This window comes from Falco punctatus (genome assembly GCF_963210335.1).
Source record: "Falco punctatus genome assembly, chromosome: 6".
NCBI lineage: Eukaryota > Metazoa > Chordata > Aves > Falconiformes > Falconidae > Falco > Falco punctatus.
The window spans coordinates 45,708,661-45,735,124 of NC_137585.1; the positions used below are offsets into that span (position 1 = coordinate 45,708,661).

Sequence of the window (26,464 nt, forward strand, 5' to 3'; positions counted from 1 at the left end):
TAATAATACTTCAGTGCTGTAGTAACTGACTAACAATCAAGATTTTCATTAAAGCCTTGAGTATTTAAGAATATACTTAACTACATCCCTACTTTGCAATGCATTCCTCTGTTAGTTTAACCTTCCTCATTCACACAAACCTATTGGTTTTCTTTGTTTATGCTTTAAGTAAATAGTTACTCTTGAACGTCATTTCATCCCCAGATGAAAAGAGTATTGCTGACTGAAGACTGATACAAGGTGTCAAAATGAGGCTGTAGAAGCCTGCCGTACTAATTTCTCTCTCACACACACAGACACATACACACACCCCACACACACACTACACACACTCGCACACCCACCACCCACCCCTCCCACCCACCCACCTCCCACATTGATCTTTGCTTTTTAGCCACTTTAAAAGTGACTCACTTATGCACAGGAAAAAAACATTAGTCATTGTCATGGATTTTGACAATACTGAAAGAAAATAACAATTTAGCATCACACAGCAAGCTATCCACACTCTACATTCACTAAGATGACATCCCAAATATGCCCCAGGAGAGACGCAGAGACGCAGGCAAACGTGAAGTTGCCTCAGTGAAGCCATTTACACAAGCAAATTGTTACCTCACAGTGTGTAAGTCCAAATGACACTCATGTAACTAACCTGAGGAAAACAGTCATTTGTCCGCTGAAGAGCTGTTCAGTAGGTTAGAGCAAGAGAGATCAATAGAATCAGCTTTCACCTGCATTTTCATCATGCGAGCTTGCAGGAAATTAAATGGAATTTGATGTAACACTGCAATCCAGACTGCCATTTAATTGCATGGTAATACATCATATAAAGCGTTCCCCAAAGTTTAGCCTGTTAGTTCATTCGGTTAAATGAACATTTAGCGCTTCCTCCCCTGTCTCCCTACCCTCTTCTTCCCTCCTCTTTCAAAAGAAAAGTTGATTGATTCATTCATTATTGGCTCCTGCTACAGAATAATCCACTCTCCTTTTAAGTGTCACTTTCCAAGTGTCCTAACCTGTTTGAAAATAAAAAAAAAACAGTAAGAGGATGAAAGAGAGAGGCTTTTTAAAGGAATTCACATGCTAAAAACCATAATACTTGCAGTGACCAGTACACTTCAAATTTTAACATTGGTCTCCATTTCTGTGACAAGCTAAACAAATCCATCACATCCAAGTGTCCCCATACTTGGAGCTCAGACTCACCTTTGCTCTGCAATTACCGTTGCAGTGGTTGTAATGGGTAGGACAGTTGGCTTAATCACATCTACCTTTCCAGCAGCAGGGGAGGGAGGCAGCCTGCCAGCACACTCCCAATGCGGGACTATTGCTACCTTCTCCTGCCTAGGTGCAAGCCCGCTCTGCAGTGTGCCTGAGCAGCAGTGCTGGCCCGAGTGCCACCTCTGCACTTCTGACGCACACCTCGAGCTGGCCAAGGGTGCCAGGCGCTGCTGCTTCCTCAGGAGCAGCTTTAAATGCCTTCAACCCTCTCCTGAGTAGTTTCAGCTAATTAGGTGCTCCACTCCAAGACTGGAAACTTGAAAATGAAAATTTTAGCAAAGTCTGGCTCACAGTATTTTTTTAGAAGAGCAGAAAAGTTAGGAAGATTGAGGATTTATACAGATGGATCTTCCCAGACACTTCTGTCTTCTGCTCAGGAATTATGCCCTAACAAATTTTAAGGCTTTTTCTTGCTTATGTCAGATTTCCAGATGTTTGATAGCTATAATTGATTGTTCATGACTATATCAGAGCTGGGACTATCAGAAGATTTGACCATACTATTAAATTTTGGCCTCATTGTTAGAAGATTGCCCCTTAACCCTTGTAAGGGTGTTTATATGGTATTCAGGCAGAAAACATTGCATAAATTAATTCAACACCATAATAATTTTTGCAAATTGTCGAAGAACATAAGCCCTCTAAACAACGTCCACCACTTTTTGTAGTTCAAAACGCTCAACTAGCAGTAGACAGACCCTGGAGATGCAAACAAAATATTTCCAAAACGTGATCTGGGATCTTGCCTCAAATTTCTGCCTGCTTGGCATTAAAGCCTCACAAAATGGCAGAAAGTTGAGGACCTCATGCAAAGGAACCATGACCAGAGCTGGTAGAGTGCTTGTTGCAGGTGGCAAGATGGGATAGTTGTGCAAGCTTCACAGAGCATAACACACAAAAGCAGTCTGATTTCATGTGAGAGCACTGGTCCAGTTAGTAAGTAAAGACAGACTGGTTTATGAAAAAGACATTCCCATGTTGCTCCAGTTGCGGCTCGAGCTGTAAACAGCAGCACTGTTTTTTCTTTTCCTTCAAAGACCACAATATGTCCTTGCTGAAATGTAAAAATCTGCTGCAGCTTAGTTTTGGCCTCTCTTGGGAGCCTTGAAACAAGACAAATACGACTCCTCTGTCCACACAAGGCAGAGAAAAAACATGTGACTGAAAAGTTGGAAGCTTTTCTTCCTGACATCAGGGAGGAAACACCAAGCTCCTTTTAGCTTTGTGCTGGTTTTCAGCTTTCACAGCAGGTTGTTCACATCACCAAGTCCTCCTGTGGGAACCCCATCCAGCTATGACCTGTTCCAGGTGGCTCCGGAGAGGGGGGAGGAAGCAGTCACCAGTGTCATCACAGAGACTGCTGATGGGAGAGCCCATGACACCAGGTCCAGGACAGTGTCCCCAGCATTAGACAGGAGGAATAGCAGCCTCAGAAAGAGTCTGTCTGTCCTTCTCCCCTCACCCATAGGACTATGCTTTAGAATAGTGAGATATTACTGCTTGAGACTCCCTGGTGTATGCCCAAAATGCTACTAGGGGAATGCTGAGTTGAAGAAATGCAATTTCCCTTTGGTTTCCACCCACGAAGCCTGCAGTCATTCTTGTCTCTTATGTGAGTAAGGGGTATGATTTAATCTAGTCCTGTCAACTTCCTCCTATTACTAATAACATCGCTGCTGCTCCAGATGCAGATGTTAAAGCAAGGTGCTGTCAGAGACAGAAAGGAGTGACCTCTTACAAAGGACTTTCCTATCTGGAGGACTGGAAAATGGACTTTGCGTTTGTTGGTGACTGGTGCCGAGACAAGCATCAGTGTGATGTGGCTGTACTGCCTCAGTCAGCAAGCAGAGAACCAGGCAAGCAGAATTTGTACCGAAGGGAGCTTTTTCCCAATGTACAAGTACAGATACACCTACAACAAACTACAGGTACTAGATGAATTGCTGATGCTAAAGATGCTCTGACACTGTGTTCGTAAGTCCAGCTTGCAGGTCATTACAGGGTTGCAATTTTCTCAGCAGTTACAAAGCGAAGATGAAGTTTTAGCTGTCTTGAATATTAGAGTTATTCAGAAGCATTCAGGAGTCTAAATATGTCAAAACTCAATAAATACTTAGGTCATATGCACAATATTTATCAAGATGGCATCAGTGAGGACAGATAGTATCAAGAATTGGGAGATGAAGCTGTATTTTTGTGCTGCATGTTCCAGAACAATTGAGTGAGTACCAGTGCTCACACATCAAGTTCAGTCTAAGATGGCCAATTTCTGCCATTTCTCTTCACCCTCCATCCTCTTGAAGAAGACCTATACTGAACATCCTGGAGACTTTCCACAGAATGGAGCTGGGTGGAGATGACTTGGAAGCGGTCCTTCACCAGCATGCAAGTTTTGCCTCTGCACCATGATCTAGCTGGTAGAAATGCAGCAGTGAGCAAGATGTGCTGGAGCCTGGGTTTTGCTACTGGCAGACCTCTGGATGGCAAAGCCCTTTCACAGGCAATTGTAAACCAAAAAGGCAAGAGATTTTAGTTGTCTCTGAAGGATAAGGCATTTAATGGTCTTGTTCTGTCTTGGTCCTTTTATCTGTGCAAATCGTGGGGTGTTTTTTTTCCAATGGGCAGAGAAAAAATCTAATCAGAAGTGGCCTATTGCTATCTTTGTTATCTTGTTGGAATAAAATTTAGATCTCCAGAAGGTAATACCCAATATCATTATCTCTTTCATGGGAGTAAAGTACTCAGAAGTAAGAGGAGATATGTAGACTAAACCAAAGTGGCTGACTGGAAGCAAAGAAACATTAAAAAGATGGAGCATACCAATGTTCAGCTGTATTGGCTCATTTGTCAGAAGCAGTGGTTCTCTGATATGGAAATGTCAGATTGAAGGGTTTGTAAATCACTGTTTAAAGAATCTGTTTCTTCCATGCTGTGATGAACAGAGCGCTATGTAAACACCACCTCATGTCAAAAGATTAAAATACACAGTCACTTGAAGAGCTATATCATCTCTGTGTATCAGCATCATAGGAGCAACAAAAGGAAGAGATCTAGGAGTACAGGTGGATAGAAAAGAAAATGCAGCAGAATGACTCAGTTATGTTAAAAAAAGACTGAGAAACCAACAATGGGCAAATGCTGAGACCAACAGTTGAGGAACCTGAACTGAATTCCCACTTGAGATGAAGATCCAGCTACCAATGGAGATGCTAACATGGCTGCTACCCTCACCAAATTAACTTAGTGACTCAAGAAAAAGTTTCAGTTGCCTTCAGCTGCTTCACCTGCCGGGAGGCTACACAGCTGCAGACACTCACACACACAATTATAATGTATGGAACAGAAAAAAATGCTTGTTGAAAAGAGCACTTACAAATGTGACACTTTGGCTGAGGCCATTGTTCTGCTACTGTGAGGAGATGAATTCCTTGCATGCTAGGTTATTATTTTTAAAGTTATGCAGCAGATTAATTATCCAGGATCAGAAAATATAAGCTACTGAGCAGTTTTGCAGGTCTGAGTGCCTCTTCAAAGTTATAACGTCCTAATTGTTCTTCAAAATCTACTGTAGGAAGGGTCTTACCCACTGAATGCTGTGTCTAATCTAAAATGGCCCATACTAACATTTCCTGTAGCTTGAAAACAAAACGAGTAGGGAAAAGGAAAAGAAAAAGAAAAAGAAAAAGAAAAAAAGAAAAATAAATATAAAAAAGGCCAAGTGGAAAAACAAGGGAGAAGGAGAAAACCAGGAGATATTTGGTTGTATTGCTAATGAACCTTTGAATTGCTACTTTTGATGATTGCTTTTTGAGAAAAAAGCAAGAAGGGAAATGAGATTCTTTCATGCCTATTTCTATGTCTTACCATCTCAGAAACCTATGCTGGGGATTCAAACATCTGTTCTGCAGGACAGATGTGCTATAAAATACTAATAATGATGTCTTTGTGGCAGAGCAGGTTAAGCCAAAGACTATTAAAGTCAATAAAAAACTCCTGGTGTTTTCAATGGGCTTTGAATCAAGCGCAAAGTAAGTGATGGGGAGCCATGGGATCTCTGCCCCCTGCCCAGCTCTGCCACAGGGTTCCCAAATGGCTCACTCCACCAACTAATTTATGTTTTATGCCTCAGTTTCCCTACTTTACAGAGTCTTCTAAAGTGCCTACCCAAAGGCATCATCAGGCTTCATAGCTCATAAGGTGACTGAAAAATCTTAGAAAGTACAATAGGACTGCAAGGTATTGCTGGTACCCAGCAAATGTTTTCTTTTATGGCTGGTCAAACACTTAATGTTTAAGTTATGAGGGGCTGGTGAACACAAGTATTAATAACAGGTTCCCATAGATTAGGTTTTCTCCTGTGGGTCTCCTTTGAACTTCATTCCCATGTTTATTTAGCTGTGTGTATGTGTGTGCATGGCCCTGTATGTAGCAAAGGGCCAGAAGGGCCAAGCCCCTCCCTAAGGAAGCTCTGACAGAGGATCTGTGCAAATGTGCTTCCTCTTCCTTTCACTCCCCAACCTTAAGGTCAGAGGATCTGGAAAATCCTCCTCCACCCTGTGACTTGATCTGATGATTGTAAGAGAACCTCGGTTCCCCTGTGCCTTCCGCTCCCCACCCTTCCCTCTCACAGCCGGGTAACCCTTTAAAGCCTTTTCCAGACTGATGCCTATCAATCCTGCGCTCTGAGGAGGGATGTGGGGATGTTGGGTGCTTGTGTTTTTACAGGCAGAGGAACCCTGGGCATCTCGGGCAGTAGGCTGTTTCTGTGACCCTCATGGGCCAAGGCAACAGGTGAAAATGGTGTCTCAGAAGTTTCTCAGAGGCATTGCTTCCTGCTCCCAGACAGACAAGAGGCAAGTCTGGAAAATGCATCAATTATTAACTCAGTTGAAAGGAGTTAACTGCTTTTTTATTTATTTCTTTTTTTCATTCTTAATCTCAGATATCTGGATTCAGGTCAGCCCAGTCAGGAATTCCTGCCTTTGGTTTCCAGTTCTACTGTGGTGTGAGGGGCCCCCCCGGTGTCTAGCGGCACCATGGCCAGTCCTGGTGGCTGGCATGGGTGGTGGGAGCATCAGGGCTGCGAGGACACTGTTTCGGGGGTCCTGTTTTGGGTGGAGCTCTCCCATCGGGGTGCTTTCCCACAGTTGCTTGCACTGGCCTTAAACAAGTGCTTTGAGGTCTCTTAGGAAAAGTCTTCAGGGACTCCTGGGTGGAAATCACAGGAAAAGGGAAAATCGGCCAGAGGAGTGTCTCCATGCCCACAGCGTGTGTCCAAGATGGATGCCAGGCAAAACCATGAGCAACCTCTGCTCCGAGCACCCCTCAGCCCTGACAAGGCAGCACGCTTCCCACCGCGGGCACCTCTGCCCACTGCCCCGCTGTGTGGCGCAGAGTGATGGCCGCTGCATTTCAGGCCAGGGAAGGTGAAGGCCACCGTGCCCCATGTGATACAGCCACAGCACGCCCCCCCCCCACCTTTGGAGACATCATGAATTAGCTGTTTTGGGGCTAAAGGTTTCATAGAAAAAAGCCAAGAAAACAATGGCAATTGGAGTTGGTTTTATATGCCTTCTGGCTCCTGAGCCTTTTAGTCGCATTGGGCTTTTCTCTGTCCCCGTCAGAGCTAGAAAGTGACTTCTTCTTTTCAGTGGAAGGCGCGATTTCCACAGAGAAGAGCTGAGCGGTGTGACAAATGCACCAGCCGCAGGTGGACGGTACAAGCATGAGTGCAAGCCACCTGGCTCAGAGGCCTGCACTGTGGCTCAAGATGGAGACCTCAAACAGCAGCCGTGGGCTGGCTGAGGAGTGTGAGGCTGACCCACAGCCCAGCGTGCCCCCCTCCTGCCACCAAAGCCAAGCACTCTACAGCACTGTGGGAATTTCAGACTGCAAATACCCCAGCACTTGGCCTTGGCTGCCATTTTTAATGTTAACTCCAGTGAAACGGGGCACCCAGCTTGCTGGTGGAGGGAAGGCAGCAGCAGCAGCAGCAGCCCCGTTCACACCAACAGTCCGCAGGGCCTCACCTCCTCACCCCTGTCTCTGGAAGAGCGGGCTCGTGTCCCTCCCTGCAGCTGCCTGTGTGCAGAAAGAGACCTCGCAGCATCGACATGGTCATCAGCTGCCAGTTCAGGTCGCAGGTTCACCCCTGCCGGCTGGCCGGGTGGCTGCTCCTGCATGCCCACCCTTGTGGGGAAGGGACGCCTGAGATGGGATGGCTTGGCGTGTCTCCCATGCCAGCCTTTGTGGCTCCTCAGCTTATTTCAGTGAACAAAGGATGGGTCCCCTCTAGGATGGGACCAGGAAGGTGGCAGCATGCCACCTGCTGCTCCTATTTGTGGATGGACATTCGACCCAGCACTTTCCAGAGATGTTAAATGCACTCCAAAAGTCTAAAAGTACACCCGCAAACCGGATTATTTCATATTAATCTAAATTATTTTTAAAGAACAATTTATAGCGCTTGTTGCTTTTAGATGTAGTCTGGCATTTCTGGTGTCACGTGTAGACTTTGCCTCCTTAACAGGAGCAGAAGGCACCCCCCAAAGAGCAAATTCAGTGTGTGCCTTCTGTTTCTCCACTCTGTCTAGACTGAACAAACATTTTAGGTCCTATCAGTGTTTGTGGCCTGCAATTAAAAAAGCTGAGGCAGATACAGGTTAATTTAGTTCTTCTGTGGAATGATTTACTGCAGACACGCAGGCCAGGGACTGCACACTGCAGCAATATGTCTGACCCACAGAATAAGTACTTTCTAATATTAGCATTGACCCAAGCGAATTACACAGAGATGCCTGCGTAATTATGCCTCTTTGAAAGGCCTTTCAGTAAACATATATATGCATAAAGTGTCTTTCATTTAAAGAACACGAAGTGTTTTGAGTCTTATTCCACTCCATTTACACTAAGGTGCTATTACTCTTCTGTGGAGGTGAAACTATACTGGGCTTCAGCCAGTGGAAAACCACAGGTGTTTGTGTCCTGCAACAAACATTTCTGGGTGCCTACACTAGCGTTTGTAGGGGTAATCATGAAGTGAGTTACCATGGGGCCACAAACCTGGCTATAAATATATGTACAAATTTCACATTTCCTGAAGCAGGAACTGCTATTTATTGTGTACAGCACCTGACACAATGCAGTCTTGACCTGGTTAGGGTTCCTGTGCTGTCCTGCAGTGAAATGGTAAATAAAGGAGCATAACGATGTTTTCTCCTTTCCTTTTGCATGGTGTTATTGCTGGGGTGTTTTTGTTTAGTGGATCTAATTAGCAAACTTGTGGAGTTGCTACTGAATGAAAAAGATTTGGAAGAAGGTATGTTTTTTCCATTTGTAAATCCCTTCCACTTTAAAACAGGGAATGGGTTTCTTGAAATTTTGTAAGAAACAAAACCATGTTTTTTGCAATGGTAATGAATTCTGTGCGGTGCAAAAGGTCATATAAAAAGCAGCAGGAGGACAGGATGCTGGGATAAAACACTGAGCAGATTTACTCCCTAAATTAACATTTTTTCTCTGTCTCTTTTTTTTTTTACTCTCCCTGAGTCTTTGTGGAATAACAGCATCTTGTGCTAGACAAAGGAAATGAAAGAACTTTTAAGTACAGGTACACTCCAAACACAGTAGGCAAAATACTGAAACATTTCTAAAAAAAAAAACCCAACAAGCAACGCAGATTTAAGTGGAAACATGCAATTCAACTTACCAGCAACTTTAAATTTTATTCATTGTCAAATGTATTGGGAAGATATTAAGTGGAAAAGTATGTATAAAAGCTATCAAAGATGATCAACAAGGATGAAGTAATTGAATTTATGAGAAACTAATGTGCATCTACCCATGCAGTTGTGAAGTAGGATTATTACACCTGCCTATATATTCCTGATTCTGAAGAGACTGGACCAAATTCTTCTCTACCACAATTTCATCACAGTCTTCAGACTGTGATATTAAGCTCATATTTGTCTGGTGTAAGTGTCTGAAAACATAAGCTCCAATAACAATTCAATCCAACAGATGTATTTAAGTTTAGTTAAATAAATATAGAGGTCATGAATTCAAACATCTGAGATGCTTGGAAGAGTTTTAATTAAAGACAAGTTTAGCTCTTTGCAGCAGCTAATGATTTGCTTGTACAAGGTGTTTTACTCACCAAGAAAAATCTGTGGCAAGGAGTAAAATGTCTTGACATAGACTTAGAAAAATTTGCTAAGTTTATGAGGAAGTCCTGTACACATTTGTCACTTTGCCTTACTAGCTGGGCCCTTCTGCCTGCTCTGCGGTCTCAGGAGGAGTCTGCACTCAGCTGCCCCAGGCCAGGAGGAGCACTGGGACACACCGGCGGTGAGACTTCCTCCCGCTTGGTGGTGGGAGTAACTTATCTAACTGTCCAGCTGTACCTCCTGGCCAATGCAGGAGGGGGTCAGTGCCATTCCTTGCTGTCCCTGTCCTTCTGCAGGCCAAGGAGATGTATAAAGCACTGTCCTGACATCTCTGCCCATTCTTTTCTTCTAGCCTCCTCCTCCACAGGACTGTTTCTAATTCCTTGCCTTGCTGTCACGCTTACAGGGCACACCCGTTCATCCTCAGGTTCCTGTGGGATAACAGAAGGATTAAGTTACCTGTTTTCTGTTTCAGGCAAGAGTTTCAGAGCCCTTTCCTGTCCTGAGTCCCCGAGATCCTGCAGGGCTCTCCAAAGATAAGCTCTTGCAGAAGAGAGGAAGCAGAGAAGACTCCCATAGCAACAGCACTCTTTCCTTCTCTCTCTCTGCATCTCTCTGCCCGCATCCTCTGGATTTTCATCTGCAGAATGGAAAAAGATAAGTTTTGCCCCTTTTTCCTTTACAACAGGCACTGGAAGATTATCAAGAGGGCTGGGAGGTGTAAAAAGGATAAACATAAATACTAGGGGAAAAGAGAAAAAGCTGCAAGACACAGAAGTATATAAGTAAAAGGAAAAAAAAAAAAAGAAATGAGAAAGAGTGAAGAAGAGGAAGGAGCAGAAAAGAAATCATGAACCCAAGTATCTGTGTAGATGAGGCTTCCACTTCCATAGTAGTGTGCATTTCCTAGATCAACTTAACTGTTCAGGAGCACTTTGTGCTCAGAAACACTAATTTCACACAGAACCTGTTCCAAGGAACACAGAAATCCAGTCTTTTATGAAATGTGATGGAATAGCTATATCCCAAGTTACAGTTCCAGGGAACAGGAGAATACAATATAGGATTGTCAGAGAGAAGTCAATACAGCGTGGTGGACTATAACGTGTTTCCACATTCTGCCTGGGGTTGCTCCCCAAATACCTCCTACTGGGATAATTTGAAACTTTGAAGAACTATGACCAGTGTATACAAATCACACCCTCCTTTGCTTTTTCTTTATCATCTTCCTCCCAACCTTCCTCTTAGTTCTTCGGGTCAAAGGGGCATAACTTCCTGTCTGCCTACTAAAACCATAGGGTTTTCTTATTTTGAAACAAGAATGAGCTGAAGATTAATTTTATTTTGCAGATAGCTACCACAAAAATATTTGAAATAAATAGGAACATAATTTGAGTTCTTTTATAAAAGAAAAATAAAAAGTAAGCAAAGTGATTCCTTCAGAATACTTGCAAAAAAGAAACAGATGTGAAAAAAATATAAATGTGCATATAGAATAAAACCTAGACCTATAAAAGTTGGTTGGTTTTTTTTTTGCACAGCCAGTCAGATTCGTTGATATCCTCAAAACACAGGAACAACGTATTTGAAAAAGTTAAAAATAAGGTGAAAATACAGCATCACAGGCCTGAAAAAAATTGATGAAAAGAACAAAGTGAGTGAGGATCTGCAGAATCCAAGTAAATGCTGACATGACTTGAGGAGAGCAAATAAAATAATCCTAGCTAGCAAAAGGAAGTCTCTGCATCATAGCTGGAAAAAAAATTGGAGAGATGACACTTCAAAAGATGATGTTATCTTCATCAAGAATTACTTTGCTAAATTCTGAACCTAATGAGGCTGTAGTATAACATTTCTGCAGCTGATCATGCTACTTAAAAGGATGTTTGTTTATTTTTTATAAATCAGAGACTAAGGCTACTTTGAAGTTTCCAGATACTAAGATCACATACACTCCACTGCAGTGTGTGGGTTGTTTCCAGGCTGAAAGGTTTTAAAAAAATACAACTGATCTGCTAAGCATAAAATTCATACCAATGAGATCTATAAGTTAATCAATTTAGCATACATAACATAAATTGATTTTTTTCTCACTTTTTTGAGGAAAAGCATAATAAAAGCTGCACCTGAAAACCCACATAGAAAAAAATGTGAAGGTAGAGGCTTCATCCTTATCTGTTGAACACTTAACATACACAGCTACAATCCTTATTCCCACTAGCAAATTAATCCTCATTCTCAGTGAACTTTGATGTTCAAAATACAGGCTCGCTCAAAAAATCCTAAGTATGTATCTGACTAAAACCAGGGGTTTGGTTGTTACCTGATTTTTTTCTTCATGATTTTAAGACATGTAAGAAGTTACACACACAGGTACAGATTCTAATTCTTTGATGCATTTGGCTTACAATATACAAGATGTCAACTGTTAAAATACTGGAAAGAAAATGTGACAACAGTTTTGATATTTTCTTTTTTCCCCAGAGATTTCATTGATGTCATTGACCAAAAAAAGTGAGTTCTTTAACTAGGACATCAGTGCAAGGCATTTCTGAAACTACTGAGGCAAGATGACAGCCCAAATCAGCCACTCCTCAAGTTTCTTCAATTCATATCTTACAGACCAATATTTTTCTGCAGCCCCTCATGCTGGACCCAGTAATTTACTGTAATCTTATATAGTAGTGCAATCAGTACAGAGCAATCCTGAACACAGGCATTAATGTTAGTGAATACATAGAACTTCTGTTGGATGTACAAGCCCACAAACAGCTACATATGAGGGTATAACTCCTGATTTAGGATATTGGTATATATTGTGTAAGCTGTTAGATATAGCTGAACACAGTTTAAACTCTCTTTCTTCTCCCTCTCCTCTCCTCTTCCCTTTTACAGAATGTGCTGTTTGCTTTACAGCTTTTCAGAGTAGACCATTTTCATGCTGCATACAAGGAAGCCAGAGATACTAAATTAAGTGGGGTTTAATGTCCTTTTGATCTTTGATATTTTCTCTTCTATACCCTAGAAGAATCTCATTCTTACCTCACAAACGGATGATTCCTTGTCATCTCCAGACAGGTGACTCACTGTAAGTCTTGCTTGAAGTCACTCAAATAGCATACACCTGTTATAGAGTGACAGGGTGATTGATATCTTGCCAGCAGAGGTTGCCCTCCCCTTTCTAAGCAATTCAACATAAAAGGTTAGCAGATAATGCCAGAGGCCCTAGCTTCAACACCGGGGGCTTCACCTTCTCCCCATGTAAGTACAAATACGTATTTTTTAGGCAGATGACCTCTCTTTTTCTCCAGACCTGAGAAGGGTGACAATACAGTCATCTGCAAATCATTGCAAGATAGTATTCCCTCAAAGATGTAAAATATTCTTACAGTTCAGCAAAGATCTTGAAACAGCTAAGTTCTCCATTCCTGAAGCAAAGGGCCATGATCAATAACTACTCATCATTTTCTGGCACCCTTGCCACGAGACCCAGAACATCTCAGTTTCCTGTTTCACTCAACAGCTACACAGAACTATGAAGAGAGGTGATGAAACATGTATCTTGGAAAAAAGGCGCCAACTCTGTTTGGATAGAGGTCCATGGAAATTAAGTAGTTTTGTGAGCAGAAGAACTCATTAAAAAGGATGGAAATACTATAATTCCATATTTTCTGTGCCTAGAGGTCTCTAAACTGGCAAAAAAGAATCTGGCAAAGCTGCAGCGAGGCAAGACAGAGGTGATTCTTGCTGGGAGAAAGACGGGCATCACAGGAGTTGCTGTTTCCTCTACTATACCACACATCCTCAAGGGCATCTGTTTCTAGATTATTAAATTAATCTTTAGCCTGTGACTCATTTTTGCTTCTTCACAAACAAACTCCCTTGACAGCTGTTCTGCTCAACTGAGGAAAGTGTCAGGCCCCAAAGGAAGGGTTTTGCTTCTGGGAGAGACTGTGGAACCTGCAGGGGCAGATGCAGCCCTGCTTTAAATATGACTTATGGCCATGATTTACTGATGTGGCCCTTAAGTGCATAGAGGTCTTGCAGACCATGCTAATTGGGGAAGTACAGGGAAGGGGAAGGAAACCCTTTCAGCATCATGGTAAATGCCCAACTTGGTTACCTCCCACGGGAGACACAAGTCATGATTCTGGCTTTACTGTTCTCAGAATTACACAGAGCATTCATCTTTTTGCTGCATCTTTACCTCAGTAAAATCTTCATAGAAAAACACACATAGATTTTTTTAAATTTAATCAAATTATGAAACTTTTTATGGGCTGAAGAAATACTCTTGTAGTGAGGTTTAAACAAACAAAAAAACCCCTGAAAATGCAGGCTCTGAAATAGTTGCTAAACTTTCAAGAGGCTGTATTTTACCTTCAGTAAAAAGTCGTTCACTAGAGCATCCCTGTCCAATTCCATGGAGCCCAATATTCCCCTTGTGACACCACCAAGCAATAACTTAGTGATAAAAGTGTGCTAATGTAATCATCACAGGAAACCAACCGTCTATGCGACTCGTAACTTCACTTTTACTAATGCTGGTTCAGATACATAAGGGTTTCCACGTGTCCTAGAGGAAGCAATGAGTTTACAGCCTTATACATGTAGGTAATTGGGGAAACTAGTTCAGAAAGCCACCAGTTCAAAAACGTCTGTGGGAACCCTCTGGAGACTGAAGCAAGCTGTTCACCAAGCTACTTGTTTATATTGTTCTCCAGTGTAAAATTCAGCTGGAACTGTCTTATCTAATATAGATGTTCTGAAACGTAACTAATAAATTAGGGTAAAAGACACATTTATTTTGTTTTCATTGAGTTTTCAACTTGTTTTTAATAAAAGTTGTTCTTGTTAAGATCACTAGCACATGTGCAATTTTACACTGATGCCCTCAAGGAAAGAAGACTCCTGGATCCTCTGGGGGAAGGTATTGAATGGTTTCCACTGCTTCTGAGGTTAATCCAGAGACCAGAACAGAATTTTCTATACCTTCTGAAATGTGGTTTCGTGAGGCTCTGGTAGGCAAATCAAGATTATCGAGAGAACCAAAAAGACCAAAAGAAGAAAGACCTTATGAAGGAGAAGCAGGCTGAAGACTGTTAAGTAATCTATGTTTAACAGGCATAACACTGGCCCCCAAGACAGTCCAGTCTTTCCTAGTAGCCTCTTGTGCGTGTTGAACAAGAAGAGAATTTATATCTCTGTGGAGCTGTGGAAAAACCAAAGTTGTTCCAGAAAGGAAGAGGTAATGAAGTCTGGCTTCATGTGGCTTGACATACTTTGACTGGGATTTTTGGTGCCTAATAAGTGCAAACTCCAATTGACTCTAATCACATGATTAAGGCATTTATAGCATATCATCATGTGGGCTTACTGGTGTCCGTGTCTTGTTGAGTTCAGTTACACTTCCTCCTGATGTAGCATTAACAGGGTCTGCTTTCCAAGAGCTAATTTTCACAGAATTTTCATGGAACTTAATGTTGGTTGGACCTTTGAGACCACTTCTGTCGATCTGGCTGAAATCGAAAGCTGGGTTACCTGCTGTCCAGGAGAAGTGGCAGACACCATGCGAACACATCAAAAGGTGTAAACCTACAGTCGCACAGGCATAGGTTCTTTTACCTGCACTTATATGGTGTATCATAACAAAAAAGTAATTTCTTTTAAAAATTGGGCTAAAGTTATTTCTGTCTTTTTGGGATTGGGAAGCCAATATTTATTTCTGAAACACCAACAAGGGTCTGAAATTGTTCATAATTAGCCAGTGAAAAATCAGAGTAACACTGATTTCAGTACAGTTCTACTAATTTAGACATGAGGGAGCCTAAGCAGAACAGGAATTGGACTCAAAGCCATTAACCACAAAAGCAGAATGCTCTAACACAATCATAAATGTTTGCCACATGCAAAAGTATAGCTCCCTCTCTTAACTGCAATCTCATGATTTGCTTAGGAAAAAGACCCACTCGTCAATTTACACTGTCGTTGTATCAGTTTTGAACACAGGGGTGTTTTTTAGGGACCATCCCTTACCACATATTAGCTTTGTGCTAAATTACTTATTATTAAATAAATATTTTTAATAGAAACAAAGGTCAGGCAAGAACATTATAATATAAATAAGGATGTTAAATAAAATAAAGGTTAGATTGATATATAATTCTTCATCAGTTTGGTAATCATTAAAGGCACAAATTTTAAATAATAAATTTTGCTGGCTACATCCTATTTTTGTTCTTCATGTTATTGATTTCCTACAAGTCCAAACATTTCCCCTTATTCTGTTTGCCTGTACTATTTAGCACAAAAAGAAAGATAAACAACCCAATAAAATATATACATTATCAGAAAAGGTGGAGGGGAAAATAAAAGACTGATAATGGTAAGAAACTTTTCACTCAGCAGATCTCATTCATGCAGAGGTAGGATTTTGTTCTGTATTATTTTAAAGGTAAACTTTAAAACATCTACTTCCTATTTGCTATGTATTTCAACAAATCTTTTAAATCTCTGGATATTTTTTAAACACTGCCTTTTTGCAATATTTTAATTTGGCAGCCCTGTGGATTGTTTATTATTTTACATACATTAACTTCCTTTGAAACAAATACTCAGTTTGCTTTCTGATCTTCCTTGTCTACCAAACTACAGAATAATTCTCTTCTATCCTGACCACCATCATGCCTTATTGCTATTGCTAGGGAAGAACTGCTAAATGATCTAAATGAGAAATATACATATATGCAACTGTATTTATATATGTGTAGGGTTATAAAACAGACATACAGAGGAACAGCACAATGGTAAAAGCCTACACTGGCTGCTCAGGAACATGGTCCATTTATGTTAACTAAGCTTTTAAAGTCCTGATCCTTTATTTTATTGTAACTATTGACTTGTAGAACAAATTAAGACTGGAACTCAGATCAAAGGCCATTACTAATTTCCTTATTTATTACTTGGAGTTAAGAAATTCCCATACAATTCCCACAAGGATGCAGACAGCGTCTGGACAGACAGAGAAGTCGAAAGTGGGAGCTAATGAATATTGCTCTAGTGTCAGACAGGTAAAGCACTCCCCCCTTCCTGTTAATTCAGTTGAAACAATGAAGAGAAAAACCCAACCCACCCTTGTCTTGTTTGGCTTAGACATGAACCCTTGATAAGACTCTGGAAAACAAGAAACTTTGTAATAGATTTTAGCTACCTTTGGCTGAGAAACTCATATGTCATAAAAATGTGAAAATAGCCGTGTAGTCCTGCAACCAATGTAGTCTCAGCTTGATATGTTGTAGATAGCATAAAATGACTGAGATAAAGAACAATATAACATTTTTACTTGAATATTACATACTTTACATTTCTCTACAGAAAGGATATCCCAGCAGGAAGGAGAAAGGTGGAGCACAATCCCTGTAGCATTTCTTGTTCTGCACTGTACAAAACTTCGTAGGGACACAGGAAGAGGATACGGAAGTTTTTACAGGAAAACAGCGAAAAGTTCAAACATAAACAGCATCCAAAAAATTTACCAACAATTTATAACATTTCCTTTTTCTCTTTAAATGTTTTAAAACACTTACATTACAGCATATTTCACTACACATTTCTATAAGTATGTATTTTTGCAGTTTCTCTCGCAATAATATTTCAAAGCCATTTGTAATGAATTATGCAAGCTACGGAGTAATGTAAGCAATAATCTATTTGGCATAGCATCCTCCTCTTAACAGAACAAGCAAGTGTAGGACTAACAAGTTTATGCTACAATCTGTGTAGGATTTCGAAGAGACCTGGTATTTAACCAAAGTCTCCCTGAAGACCACTTCCACCATAACTGCCCGACTGAAACCCACTGAAGTCAAAAGAAACTCACCAAAACCTTAACACCTTTTACACAAGGATTTAAGATCTTGTTTCAGCAAAGCTTAAGAATGTGCTTAAACCTGGTATTGCATGCAGCTGAAATGTGCATCAGAGGGTTAAAGCTAAAGACCAGTCCTCTCATCTGGAGCAGCCATCCTTCACTGGATGGTACCAGTGGTGGGATACACAGCCATATTAGCTGTTCCCATAGGTTTGTGGTTGCTTGAACTTATTTTGTGTTGAGCACAACATAAGAGCACATGGCTGACTCTTAAGAACTTGTTTAGTAAGTATGGACTTAGGCTTGTGTTTATGGTCTTTTGCTAAGTCTGGAAGTAGCCTGCAGGTTGTATCAAAAAAGCGTTCCATTTAAAAGTGGCATCTCTTGGTAACATCCAGTCAAGAGCATACAACAGCAGCCAAGGCGATATTCATGTAACTGTAGTTTTAGCTGCACACTAGCAATCTTCTTAGAGTTGTTAACTATCACCAGTATGTGATAAAAGAGTATCAGATGGGCAAACGGGTATCAGCTTTTCAATGTGTATATTTAAGGCACAGGCAAGACAGCATTCCTGATCTAATACAGAACAAATGTGTATAGTATATGAAAGATGTATGAACTGGAAATTTTTGGAAGAACAAGTTTGTTTGCCTTGCAAGCCTACATTACTGGAGGTTTTAGAAGGATATAAACGCTGTCACCTTTAAATGACTTAGATGTGAGCATTTCTACACTGAAAGCTTTTCATAGTTGTAGTTCAAATGTATAGTAAAAAAGTTCTGAATAAAGAGATTCCACACCAGCTATACTGAAGGCAGAATATGAATCTCAGGGATATCTCTGTCTTCAAACTCTAAGCGCCTAATATGGGTGGCTGAGTTGGCTGGGGAGGCTTCCTGGGATCCCTGCATAGTCAGCAGACAGAAGCAGGCACCTCTGGATCATTCATATCAGGGTCCTAACTTACATGTTTTGAATTGTCTCTCCATTACCATTCCTCAAGAAAAATGAGTACACATGCACATGTAAGGTAAAGGTATTCATTTTTTAACTTTTTTATATTATGTGGTATAGAAAAAGGATCTTCTAGCAAGCAAAAAGCAGCTACAATTATGCTAACAGCAGTTATGTCTCGCAAGAAACACATCACGCATGTACTTTATGGTCTGCACCAATGACTGGTTAAGGGGTTAGTTTTGACTTAAAAAACCCAAAGGTATTTTGAAGATTTATTTGCTTTTCCAAAGTGTCTTTTATATGAGGTTTATAATTATGACTATGAAGTATGAGAACAGGGAGGGCTTTAAGAAACATTATTTTATTAGAAAATGTGTATGACCAAGAACATGCATAATTAACTTTTTAACTACAAACATGATAATACAATCACTGAAACATCATAATCAAAGGCACAGTATACAGAAGAGAAAAAACATGTCATTTGCACTTAAATGAAAACTGTTAAGTAGAAATTTGTCTCAAAGTGTGTGTCACACTGGGAAACATACAAGCTATAAGGTCACATGTTGAAGATAGAATCTGCACAATTTCATTCGTCATCTAAAGATCTCAGAATTAGTGTGGTCTGAAGAGAAGTGGCAGTGAGTTGCACTCCATTTGACCAAAAGCATTTGCAAACAGTAAAAGCAGTTTAATTATACTCAAATGCTATGGTGGTATTTGGCAGTAGAAATACCTTGGTTAAGTTATATTTAGAGATTGGGTTAGATTAAAATAGACAGATGGGAGATGAGGGGAAGGGATCAATAAAAGGCAAGCAAAGTTCTAGCTCAGACCTTTAATTAATTAGCCTGGAAAAGAAGTTGCTGTAGAACAGATTAAAAGATTTAAGAGAAGTGCGGTGACCTCTGAAACAGTTAACCTTTGCAGTTAGATTAGACCTCATGGTTATTCAAAGCTTCTTGGAATCCTCTTCCTCAGTTTCAGGGGTTGCTCTTTTAGGTGCTGTAGGCTCCTTCAACACACATCATCGACCTGACATTCCTTAAATGACAGAAAATCATAGGCAATTGCACTGCACACAGGAGGTGATTCCTTATAAATCTTTCACTAAGAAGGCAAACCTAATGAAATTGCACACGCAAGTGATGCTTTTACTAGAAACATGTTGGGTCATGTGCTTTATTCTACAACAACATACAGGGAAAGCAAAATATTCAGGAAAGCAAAAATGTGCCAGAGGAAGAGGAGTGTAAAAACAGTAATTTCCCCAAACACTCCTTCCTGATCAAGCACCACAGCCTTCCGGGGGTGGGTAGGGGAGAAGAGGAAAACCTTGGGGACTCCAAAACATCATTCCCTTAAGGCTGAAGGCAGATTTCTAATTGCTACCCAGCAGTAATTCTCATTCACAGCCTCTGTCACGAGGGACTGGAACATACTCCCCGAGGGAAAAAGAAGTCCCTGTGAGGATGGAAGCAGCTCCTGCTTTCTTGCATAGGTCCTGCCATCTGCACAGTATACTCGTATAATGGTGTGAAGAAGCACTCAGCCCTTCTGCCTCTGACAGGAAAAATTTTAGGTTAAAACCCGAAGAATTTCTTTGTTCCACAAAATATGGCATGAGGTTTTGAACCTTTTGATGATGACATGCAATTGTTTTTCCCGCTAATCTGATCCAACTTCAAACAAGAGGTTTCCCAACAGTGAACACAGTTCTGTTGATGTCTGCCACCTAAAACCTTTCCCAAAGCTCACAGTTTTACTCTAGACAGCTCAGCAAAAAGCCCAGGAAGAAATAATGCTTGCTGGGGGAAAACGTGTAGTCTAGTCTTGAGTTTCCACGGGTTTAGAGTCAGTGTTACACCCTGGAGGCAGCACTGTACAGTATTGTAGACAGCACTTTTCTTGCCAGTGAAGCTGCCTGTAAGATGAGATAAAACTGAGGACCTGACCACTTTGTGAGCAATAAGGGATCCTCTGGGACTTTTTGTGATAATGAAGTTGCTGGCTCTGAAGCCCGTGTTTGTCCAGCTACAGGAAAGTGTGAAAGAGAAAAGCCAAACCTGCTAGAGGAACATTTCATCAATATTGATGCAACATTTGCAAGGCATTTAAGTAGTATGTTGTGAAGGGCAACGAAGAATCCTACATAAATTAGGCTGTCATTACAACTCAGGTAATTAGTTTCTATATACCCAATTTCCAAAACCCCCTGGAAATCCCCCTGTAACCTGGCAGGTGGTTATTCAAGCTAGAATTACTACAAAATAAGAGAGAAGAATCATTATGATTATCCCACAGAACCTTTTGTGTTATTATAAAGGCAGACACAAATTTGAAGCCTCTTCACTACAGATCTTGTAATCTAGAAATACAAAATGTTTAGAGAGGGTGAAACAATGTATACATTCATTAAATATAGTTGCAATTAAAATATTAAATGAAACAATTATGTCCAACTGCTTTCAACTTTGTTCTTGATTATTACACAATTATAAGTGTCGATGTATATTTAAGGGAAATTGTGTACCGCAAACTGACATAGCAATTATTTAATTTAACTTAATAATTTAATTACAGTGGGACTCAAGGCTCGGAGTGAAATTACATTAAAGCCTGGACCAACGTGGATAGGAGCCTCAGCCTGAAAAGCTTAAATAGAGATCTGGAACACGGCAAATCTACCTTTGTTTTTTTGTTTCCCTCTTTTAGATTGGTTAATTACAGCAGCACATGAGATTTATGAACAGTTTAAAAATATGGTAGAAACAATCTGAAAGGACAGATAAAGCCTGGTTTCTTAATTGATGTAATCTAATAAAAATGAAGCAGAATTATAGTCACTATACTTAGGAATGCTTTAGGGCAATTTTTTGAACAGGACAGGTTTATAAATACAGACTCTTCTACAAACTGCACCATGCCTATATAAAAAAGACACAGAGACATCCTGGGAGCATGTATGTGTTCAAGGATCACCTGAACCCATCAGATTAGGACTTTCAGCAGTGATAGCCTGCCTTACTGGTTGAGTAGGAACTGCCTCTAGTTACACTTAGTCCTTTACAAGTGTGACAGCTGTTGTCTGGATCAGCTTTGAGCAAGGAACAATTTCCAAAGGTAAACCTCCAAATCTTCACATCTTGAGGGCAGGACTAAGGCTTTATAATTAACAGCTGTCATGATAATATGTGTTGATGAATGGACGTGAATCGAGACACAGAATTTGACTAGTGTTGAGTCTACTAAAAAAGTAACCACCATTTTTGTGACTACATTAACAAACAGATTTTCTGAGTGGAATTGCTTTTGCAGAAGAAAAGGTTTCTTACACAATACAAACCTGCAGTTTTCCTAATTCATCACCTTGTATTTTTGCAGCAGATAATCCTTAAGGATAACTATAAGTCTAGATTAATTTAGCCAGGCAGATATCACAGATAAGAGAGTTTCAGCAACCATTCTGTAAAGCACAGTGCTTTTATCAAGCACATAGGTGCAGTTCCTAAAAAAATTTCCCAATGACATTCACAGTGCTAGAATCAGTAGCCCTGGCCAAAAGCTCCCATTTTCTTCCAATTCCAGCAGAGCTTTCTTGAATTCCTCATTTCCAGCATCTCCTGATGGCTTTATTCCAGTAAACAAGTTCTGCACTTCCTTCTCCAGCATCCGTAAGGTAATATGAAGAGCCTTCATCCAGTGGTCATCCAGTCTCCATCATGGCAGCTTTATTTAGGTTCCTACCTCACTATCAAGACAAAAAAAGGACTGGCACTGTAAAAAAACACTCTTGTGCTGTCAAGCAAGTCAAAGGATAATAAATAAAGAAACATTTACATTTTTAAACATTTTTCTAAAGACATAGTGTTACTTACTTTTTGTAGAAGAAGAGTTATATTGATTTAGAGATTTTCCTCTCTCAGATCTTCACACCAATAACCAGACAAGGTAACTCTGAAGTATCTCTGCTTTGCCTCTTGTTCGCAAAACGAATGAAAGATAGATGTGTAAGATGAATGCTGGTTCCCCCAGCTGTCAGTCCAGCATTGCATATTGGTACCATAAAAGCTTCTCTGGCTGCCCTGGTTTTGCAGACCTAGGTCTTCAGTTGTAGTTTCCAAACAAAGATTGATCCCTGCATCCTGATGACTTAAACACAGCGAGGACTTTATCCACTGCGCATTTTAATCTAGGAAATATACTATCTCAAGTTAAACATTTTAATGCTTCTTTATTTGGGAAACACAAAATGAGGATTTAGCAGACCTCATATCTGTATTCTAAAATTCAGAATGACTTCTACAGGGGAATAATTTAAAGAAAATAACAAATTTACATAATTCAGTGTGCCAGTACTGTGTTACTCCTACTCCCCCATGGCACGTTCGAAGACAAGAAGAAAAAAACTTGAAGGACTTCCACAGGAGACTCGCAGTTTGCTCACCGCCAGCCTTTTGGATGCTATTGACTAATGCTTAGTGGCCAACTGTGTGTCGCGAATGGAGCGATGCGCTTCACTCGTAAGGCAGAAGTGCCAATATGTTTATCGGTATAAAACAGAGATTTAACAGAGTTTGATAGTAAATGTGACAGTAGTTTAACAAGATTCGATGGCAAGGTACACTTGATTGTCTACTTGCATAGAGGACAGGGTCAGACAAACTGTTGAGTAGACCCTCCTGTTGAGTCATGAGGTTCGGAACAGACTCCCCTGCGTTCTAAACTCCTTCTCAGAGGGGAGTTTGGATGCAGCCAGATCCAAGCTTCGCTTCAGACTTGGACAATGGCTTATATCTAAAGGATTATGTATGTGCAATCCATCCTTTATACCACTTAGCTAAGATTTCAAAGTTTAGGATGCTCTTAATCAATTACTGAGTCTGTTGCCTCAAGGAGTAACCCCGAGAGGCGTCCCTACTCAAGGGGAGATGCTGTCATGCAGTCTGCTGCCATGCAGGAGAGGTCGGCGGGCCCTGGGCTGTCCACTATTTATGGAGCAAGGTAATTGACTCATAGTCATATTTGCATACCGACTACAGAAGTTAGTTTCCTTCACTCTTAGCTTGAGTCGGACCTTGACCAGCACTGGTAAGTGGGCACATTGTTCACAATAGCCCTTGGCTATTGTGTTGTTATCCTTCTCCCCTGAATTCATTTTGAGTTGATACAGACATCGCGACCCCCACAGATGGTTATTACTTGAGCACTGTCATGGAAACAAAGGTCTGGGGAGGGCGGGGGGAAGGACACTGCCACACTGCAATCAGCAACAACCCAGCAGAGTGATAAAAAGTAATCACGCTTTCTTTCTATGCTATCTTGCACATCAAGAACACTCTAGAACTGCAGCTACTGTGCTGGAATGATAAACCTCTTGTAACTGCTAAAAGAAGTAGCAGTGCAGTATTGATTATAAAGTGTTATGCACTGAACATCACCGATGTGCTGGGCAGACAAAAGATAATGTCACTCAGTCGGAGAATTTCCAAATAAAGTTAGAAATAGTACAATGCAGATGTATGAGACACAAGGAAAGACATAGAGGCTGTAAACTGCAAACACGGGAAATCTGCCCATTGTAATAAATCCAAACCAACAGTTAAGATCAAAGGTCTACAGCTTCAGGGTCAAAGCCTAAATCCCAATCAGCAAACTACCGCTGGCCTGCCTGAGGCATGATGTTGAGCTGGAAGACCCAGCTCGGGTTTGACAACAGGAGCGCCCACTGACTTTTAAAATGCCATTTCCCATAATTTATGTCCTTGTGCCATGTCGCGCCGCTCCCGTATTTTGCAGTCTATGCGAGGTCCAGCTTGGGAAGGCGCCCCAGCACGCTCGGGCAGCAAGGGCGCACCGCCAGCCCGCGGGCACCCAAGGCTGAGCCCCCAGCCCGGCGGGGCCAGGCGGCCGCCGCTCCCAGGGCCAGCGCCTCGCCCAGGCCCCTCGCCATGCGCCGGCAGGACGGAGCGCCGCTCCCGGGCGCCTCGCAAGCACCTCCCGACCGGCAGCCGGGGACAAGCGGGCACGGTCCCGCCAAGGCGCTGCGGCCGGCTGGTAGCCGTGTGCCGCCGGTGGGCCCAGCGCCGGGCTGGTGGGAAGCTCCTCCCCAGGGGTGTAGCACAGGAAGAGGTGGAGGTCGGGGGAGCCGCTGGAGCTCCCTGCGAGCCGCTGGAGTTACCGTTACCCGTTTTACTATGTGTGTGTCTTGTATTACAGCCATGCTGCACATCAGTGGCCAGAGCGAGGGGAGAGGGGAGGAAAAGCCTGTTTACACAGACTGCAAACCGCCTGGGGAATAATGCAGGAAAGGAAGTGAGCCGGCTCTGTCTGACTGCTCTGACTTCCTGCTCGCTCTCACACGGGCACACACACACACACACACACACTCTCCGGCCGAAAAAAAAAAGGGGGGGGGGGGAATCAGGATCTCATTACAAGAGCAACAGAGCGTTAGCAGAAGACTGTCAGCATGGAGAACCAGGGGATTTTACCCAGCTCCCTCTAAACTACCAGGAGAGAGCGGAAAAGTCCCTCAGCCGCTGGGTAGGTACAAGTGCCGCGGCGCCTGCCCCGACTCCTGCAAAGTTTCGGGGGTCTTCGGGGAGGGGGAGAGGAGGCCGGCGCCCCCCTGGCAGGTGGGGCAGCGCGGGGGACGCCGCGGGGCAAACGGCGGGCTGGAGGTGAGGAGCGCGGGGAGGGGGGCCCGGAGCCCCACGCGGGGCCGGGGGGCCCGGGGGTCCTGGCCAGGTGGGGCCCGGGCAGCGCGGACGGCAACAAGGGCAGGGGGCGGCGGCTGGAGGGCGCGGGCTCCCGCCGCCTCAGGGGACTCCTCGCCCCGGTCGAGGGCTGCCCCGGGGGCCCTGCCGCCCCCGGGAGCCGCGGTGTAGGTGAGGGGACGGAGCGTGTGCGCGGGGCGGGCGGGCGCGGGGGAAGGGGCTGGGGCGTGAGGGGAGACCGGGCCGGGAGGGGGGCGCTGCCTGACAGGGCGGAGCGGTCGGGGGGAGCCCTGGGACCCCCTTCCACCCCGCAGCCCCCTCGGCGGTGCCGGGTCGTGTCCCACCCCCCCTTCCCCGCCTGTGTCCGGCCGCCGGGGCCGCGGGGGCCTGCCCCGTAGGAGCGGCATCACGATAACGGCGTTCGGGGCGGCGGGGGCCGCCCGGGTGCCTGTCACGGCGGCGGGGGTCGCCGCGGGGTCCCCAGCGCCGCTGCGAGGCCGAGCGGGGCCGGGGGCGAGGCGGGGGCGGGGGCGGGAAGGCTCTTGCAGAAACTGCAGAAGGGGCTTTAAAAAAGAAAGGGAAAAAAAAAAAGTGTCGGGAGAGTTTCTGGCTTGTCTGGAAACAGCAAGACTAATTGCCATGCGCTTCCGGTTTGAAACTGGCAGCAGACAACATCTTGAAAATGAGTCACTGCAGCTCACAAAGAAACTCTGTGGTTTTCTCCCTCTCAGGTTTATGTATTTGCTCCTTTTTAGAGTTTCCTTTGTAGTCCTCTGCCTTCTCCCTGGCCCTCCCCCTCCCCGCTTTACTTAGCCACCCCCTGCCCCAAGACCCCTTGGCCGACGTGGATAGTTTCCACGACCAGCCGAAAAAACACTAAAAATGTTTGTAAGGGAAGGGGTGGGGGTGGGGGGAAGGAGAGAGAGAGAAAGGGAGAGAAAGTGGAGAGTTGTTTTTGGATCTGGCTTTGCTGAAGGTTAGAGGGACTCTGATGCTGCAGGGGGAAAAAGTTCCCTGAATTTTCCACTGGCTGCAGGAAGAGAGCCCATTTAGTCATGGCTAAGTAATGTCTGCACACACACCAACTAATCTCATTAGGAGTTTCCGTTCGCTAACACAGGAGGGTTTTGTGAAGCCCTGTCAGCCTTTCTAACGTTGCAGTTGAAAGGGAGACAAGTTACATCTTTATTTACTTAGGGGTGTAGTGCTAGGACAAGTTTACACCATGCAGCATCTTTTTGGTCATGAGGACTCCAAAAGCCAATGGTTTTGTTTAATTTCAAGCAGAAGGTCATGCTTCATCTCGTATTTTGCTCATACAGACTTTTCAGTTATTTCAGATTAAATGTAATTTATGCATAGATAGTTTCATAGGGTGAAGTGCAGAGATGGGGTACACAGAAGCCTGTGTTACAACCAGTATGTGCTATGCATCTGTGACAGTTGTAACTGCACGATTAGAA

The 26,464-nt window shown here is 42.8% G+C and overlaps 1 protein-coding gene across 3 annotated transcripts in view; it reads left to right on the plus strand.

Moving 5' to 3' along the window:
• The first annotated feature begins 372 nt into the window (after positions 1 to 372).
• ELK3 (ETS transcription factor ELK3) overlaps positions 373 to 26,464 on the plus strand; it is a 63,731-nt gene continuing 37,639 nt past the window's right edge. For 2 of the 3 annotated variants that reach the window (XM_080392648.1, XM_080392649.1), the window contains exon 1: positions 24,697 to 24,828. Coding sequence is in view for 1 of the 3 variants with exons in the window: in XM_080392647.1 (XP_080248773.1) it covers positions 24,055 to 24,828 (774 nt within the window). In the remaining 2 variants the exon portion in view is untranslated. Of the gene's footprint in view, positions 24,829 to 26,464 lie in introns of all 3 variants that reach the window. The other variant, XM_080392647.1, reaches the window with a different exon arrangement.